This window comes from Pteropus vampyrus, unplaced genomic scaffold, assembly GCF_000151845.1.
Source record: "Pteropus vampyrus isolate Shadow unplaced genomic scaffold, Pvam_2.0 Scaffold4, whole genome shotgun sequence".
NCBI classification, from domain to species: Eukaryota; Metazoa; Chordata; class Mammalia; order Chiroptera; family Pteropodidae; genus Pteropus; species Pteropus vampyrus.
The window spans coordinates 2,692,746-2,698,745 of NW_011888785.1; the positions used below are offsets into that span (position 1 = coordinate 2,692,746).

Below are 6,000 nucleotides of genomic sequence, written 5' to 3' on the forward strand. Positions count from 1 at the left end.
TTCCTGTGTAAACTTTCAATCACTTCTGATTGCACTTAGAAGAGTACGCAACCTCCCTACCATGGCCTACTAGGCCCTGCACAAGCTGGACTCTGCTGCTGTAACTTTCCCCTTTTTACATGATTCAGCCCTGCTGGCCTTTATTCTCTTTCTCAGAGAAGCCAAGCTCTTTACCACTTTGGCACATACAGTTCTCTGTGACTAGAGGGTTTTCTGTGTCATTCAGGCTCATCTTAAAGTGAACCTCTCTTGAGAGGGACTTTTCCTGATTCCAATTTATATATGCCATGCTATATAAATATTTAATATGTATCATCACATAATTCATACTACACCTCTATGAGCTCAGTATCATTTTACAGGTAAGGAATTAAAGGCTTATGAAGGTTAAAAAAATACCCCAGATCACAAGTAACAGGATTTGAACCATGGCTCTCTAATCCCAGAGCTTGGGCTGTTATCCACACACACACTGTCTTTCCCAATGTAGTTAGTACAATGAAGACAGAATAAGATAGAATGTATTTTATAAACTACAAGTTACCTCACTTCATATAACTTTTTTTCATCTCCTAGTCAATAAGTTTTCTGAGGGTAGAAGCTATGATTATTGACCTGTGGTTGTCTAGGGCAGGTGATACTAAAAAACAATAGCTAAATGGTTAAAAGAAAAAAAGAGAAAGAGAACTCACCTCGAGGAAAAACATGCTTTATTTAGTCAAGACTGTTAATAAAACAGCAGTGACAAGTGTTAAAGATTAGGGCAGAAAAGGTGGATTTGGCAACATAAGGGCATTGATATTCAGTCACCCAGTAGAGGTAACCAAGCCCTTTAGAAATGGCATTAGTGCTCAAAGAAGGGGACCCCTGACAAGCTAAAAGGCACTTCTCAACCTGTCTCTAACCGTAAACAGATGTGAAAATTTCCAATCTTAAATCCTACTTTATAAGTTGTGAATGACGTATTTTATGAGATAAAGACTTTAGACACACACACACACACACACACACACACACACACACACGAAGAAGAAGAAAAGAAAAAGAAAGAAAGAAAAGAAAGAAAAAATAAAGAAAGAAGAAATGAGGAGTGGTGGAATAATTCTGGAAAAAAAGTGGTTTACAATTGCCAGTACTAAATAGCCTCTTTGCTTTCTCAAAGATTTAAGGATCCAGGGATTCTTTACAACAATGAACCTTCCCATTGCACTCCCTCCCCCACTGGCAGCCTCAATTCCATTTAAACATCTCCTCCCTTCTCTGCAAAAAAGATAGCAGTATTTCAAATCTCTTTCAATTTTTTTATAAGCAAACTTGGCTGATCTTATCAAGATGACAAAAGTACTATAGCCAATGAAGGAAAGATAAAGATGAAAGATTGCTGATCCTATCAAGTTGGCTGATAAGAGAAGTCAATCATTTATATCTGATGTTTTCATTTTTAGCTGGATATTCCAGAAAGTGCCACTTCTCAGTGAAGGAAAAAAATTTAAATGCACCATTACTCCATTGGAGGGGGGAAAAAAAATTCTCCAAAGTTGTGAAATTAACTTCTCCCTTCATTCACACATTTGGTTCTATTTTTACAGTTGTACCAGGGATCTAAAAGGAAAAGCACTGAAAGTCAATTCCAGGTTTCTAAAATGTCTGACTGTGCATGTCCCAGTTCTTTTCAGCACCTCCTGGAAGATTCAGCCAATTTTCATTTCTGCAGCGTATCCGTGTTTATCATTTGTTTTACAACAGCACTGCATGTTCTTGAAAATTGACTTAGATGAATTTCACCCATCGTTTACAAAAACTCGAAAGAGACAAATGGTCTTAAAAAACAAAATCTACCATTGAGGCTTAGTTAATTTACTAAAAAAGCATTTCTTTTTTTATCCTCTCATTTCAAGATTTACTTCGATATTTTACAGTGATAACTCCACCCCCAGCCTCCCCAGGCCCTGTATTTGTCAAGATTTATGATAAATTTCCACCTTATAATTAGGCATTATGAAAATTCACTGTGGAGAAAACTAGTGCTAAACAAAAGCTTTTCCATTCAGCTTGCTTTAAAGGAATATTGATGAATTTCATCCTCAGTAAGGCTAAGAGCAAAATCCTGGATGCATTTTGATTGCACATATATGAATGAACTGATTTCTTACGGACAAATGCTCTAAGAAGTGGTTAAGTTAAAGAGACCTGGAATGAAATCCTAGCTATCTCTTACTAGCTTGAGTAATCTAAGGAAATTGCTTAATCTCTCCATGCTCCAGTTTCCCTATCTATAAAATGAAGATAATAACAGTTAGTGTCACATAGGGATATTAGGATGATTAAGTGAGAACATCATTCAGTGCAGCTCCAGGCACATAGTAAATGCTCAGTAAATAGCAGCCATTAGTATTTTTTCTCAATGTGATAGAGAAGTAATAAACTAGGGAAGGTCCTCACTTCCCCAGCTGCCATCTTCAGAATTTCACCATCTTTATTACTAATAAAAAATTTATCAGGGCAGCTTGCAATTCTGGAAGGCTGAGGCAAGCCAGAAGACTTCTGTCTCAGAGAAGAAGGGACGAGAACTCACATGTGAGGCAACCTCGAAGGCCTAAGAGGTTTGCCTAAACCCAACCACAACACATCCCTTGACAGGGATTAGAGGAGCCCATGACTCTTCCTCAAATCTACTCTTTGCTCTGTGGGCTTAGACAAATTTCCACTCCCTCTTCCTCAAAGTCTTCCCCTGACACTATTTGTTGTTAGAGAGAGTTAACTCAGAACTGGTGGGGAAGAGGAGGAGCGGAGAGTTTCCAGGGACCCAGGAGCAATAAGAGATCTCACTGCAGACATGTCCTACCTTCGAGTCACCAAATAAATAACCAGGAGAAAAATAATGGTCATAAGACAACCAAGCTTTCTGTTTTAACACATCTCATCTCCATGATCATTCTAATAGTTTCAGCGAACAGTTCTGGGGCTAACTTACAGTGAGCACTCCTGTTCTCGGCAAGTGGTGAAGTCTTTACAAGCGCAGTCTCATTGTCTCCTGTTCTCGGAAGATCAGTATTATTATTTTCATTTCTGAGGCACAGAAAGGTTATGAAACTTTTACATGGACACTGGATTGCAATGGAATAAAAATTTGGCCCCAAATAGTCTGGCTCCAGAGTCCCTGATCTTAACTATTACCCTCTCCTCTCATTCCGACTGTAAAACCACCATTAGAAACTTGGTCTTGCTTTCTCAGACTCCTAATTGAATTTTCTGTAATAATATTTCCCTAAAACTTATATTACTGAACTGGAATAAGCCTTTGGGAGGTCCTAGGCCTCTTTCATTTAATATTCACAATGGGCACATTTCAAATCTTGTGATTTATCTAAAGAGAGGGAGGGTACCACAGAGATGTGAACGAACCAACAGGAGCCCCGAGGAGTTCACAGCTCTTGAAGCTGTGTGATAGCTGCACGGGGAACGTTGACTCTACTTTTGTTTGTGTTTGAGATTTTCCATAATAAAAAGTTGAAAGTAAGAAAAATTTCAACCACAAAGATAATCGAAAGATCTTAAACTGTTTCGGGATCCAGAGGGACATTCCGGTTCAGTCAGTGCCTCTGCTGATAATGCCAAAGTCTAGATTTCAAGAACTGAGACTGTAGAAATTTATTCATCAGAAATTTTACTAACACAAGAATCCTCCCCTCCAATCCTCAGAATATCTTCGCCTTGTTTATCCGAAACAGTAAAGACAGCCCCAGAGTTGAATCTTTTTCTCACTTGAATGTGTTTTTGTTGTCGCTGGAGCTGCAGATGGGAAAACCTTTTGCTTCTCTCCTCATAACGGGTTTATCTTTCCACAGCCTGCAAATTACTAAAGACTATTTGCATAGTCAAACTTTAAAATCCCCACCCCCGATATCCTTTTCACAGTTCTCTTTAAAAATCAAAAGAAAGAAACTTACCCGTTCTGTTGTGCATTCCCTCTTTGCCAAAGTGTGCCGTGGTTTCAAAAACTAGCCCAGTCCTTCTGAACTTTACTGTATCCGTTATAATATTAAAGAGCCACAAGGAAGGGAAGTGGTTAGTCAACTTGCTAATTTTATCAGTCCCTCCCTCTGGTTAAATAGTACCTGATGCTACAGACGCAAAGTCCGTTTTCCAGCTCACTTTCCTGCTACAGTACAACTTTATAAAAACAGCATAACTTGCGGGGAAAGAGAGTGACAATATCTAGTTCATAGGCATTAGACAGTTAATGAATGAAGATTTTATTACTATTAATAAGAAATCTAAGAGACTACAGAAACCAGCGATTCAACAAAATGAGGAGGAGGAAAGAGAATGTCAGCTGCATGCTCTAAGCAAACCTCGTCAGCTGGGTGGGAAGGGGAGTGATTTTTAATGCAATCAGAGGACGTGTGGGAAGTAGCTGGTGTTTCATTTGTTGATAAATTATTCTGCCCTGGAATGGAGCCAGTTTACCAGTTTGCCGGATATAGAGACTTCCACAACTTGGGGCCCTGGCTCAGATGATTCTCTTCCTCTGGAGTTTAGCAATTAAAACATAGGACAAAGTAGTAGATATGTGCCTTTGGATAAGGGAAAAATACACATCCTCTGACGAAGCTATGAACTGTTTTCTAGCTGTAAAGATCTGTAATAAAGGAAAAGAAAACACAGAGCTTAAGACAGATTTTAATGAAATTAAATACTTTTGAAATGGTGATACAACTGCAAAAGATTGCAACATACAAAAACCCCAGAACCCTACATCATACAATTTTCTGAGCTACTTAAATGAATGGCATTTCAATTAAATCTAGAGTATTCATTTTGAAGTATACTTCCCACCATATCTAAGGATTATGGTGTTCGAAAAAAGAATGTCTGAAAATCAAATCATCAATGAAGGCTCATTAACCCTTCCCTCTGATTGGCTGAGAAAATGTCCCTTCGGAGCAATTTTTATATATTCACATGCGGTGATGGTGTTGCAAAATGAATTTGGTAAACTGAGGCAGGCTAAGGAAACTTGCAATTCACTGCTGTCACTCTTAGTATCCCCCCTCTCAATATTACTCACCTAATAAAATAAAGGAAAAACTCTGGAGAGCTATTGAATTTATTTTCCATCTCTATAAGTTTGTTTTCTAATTAGAGCTAAGAAAATGCAGCATACTGAAGTGAGATACAAGCGATGCCTAACTCTGAGATCCCACCCACAATTTCCTTTGAAGAGCAACAACTGCATAGCTCTAAGCCCTCCAGGTCGCATCTTTATATTTGTTTGACTTTAAGGTGATACAAAATACCTAAAATCAATACTTCACACCCTTGACCAAGTTGCTTTAATCCCTCACTCACACCAGTAGCTTCTGTATCTTCAAGGAAGGAAGAGGAAAAGATACAGAGTTCCAGAGCAGAAAGAAGCGAGGGAAAACTGAAAAGGAAAGGGAGAGAACTGCCCTCACTCTCTCCTCTAAAACTCTATGCAGCCTCCCCAAATATTTACATTCAGGACACCTCCTCAGCCCCTTCCAGAAGCCTTTCTCCGCCATCTAAACATACCGACTTGCCTCTCTCTGAAATCCTAGAGCATATTTCTTCAACCTCTAAGTCTAGCCACAACATACTTCTGTGTTGTCCGTCTTTCTAGAAGACTGTCAGCCTCTTTAGGACTTATACGCGTCCTTGACGCTCACCTAGAATGTTAAGCTTATCAAACACAAAGCCCTGCTTTTAAAAACAAGCAATTTGCAATGACTTTTTTGCTAACCTAGAATGAAACTCTTGGATTCTAGACCCAACCTCCATGGCATATTTTTAAAAAATCAATAAAGTGCTCCCAGGCATGAGTAGTTACCCATTTAAGAATTCCTGCAATGCCTGCCCTCCTACCAATGAGTGAATATGGATTGAAGTGAAGTAATAAGAAGCCAGACCTTACAAGAAGGAAAGGAAAATAAAAGACTAGAGGGTTGAGAGAACATTAGAATAAAATCTATTGTTGAA

General features: G+C 38.8%; 1 protein-coding gene across 1 annotated transcript in view; it reads right to left on the reverse strand.

Annotated features, from left to right (window-relative positions):
• Positions 1–4,042, reverse strand: part of HDAC9 (histone deacetylase 9) — a 351,710-nt gene extending 347,668 nt beyond the window's left edge. The window contains exon 1 of the mRNA XM_023532496.1: positions 3,951–4,042. Coding sequence (XP_023388264.1) covers positions 3,951–3,966 — 16 coding nt within the window. The 5' untranslated portion in view covers positions 3,967–4,042. The remainder of the gene's footprint in view (positions 1–3,950) is intronic.
• Positions 4,043–6,000: the final 1,958 nt, after the last annotated feature.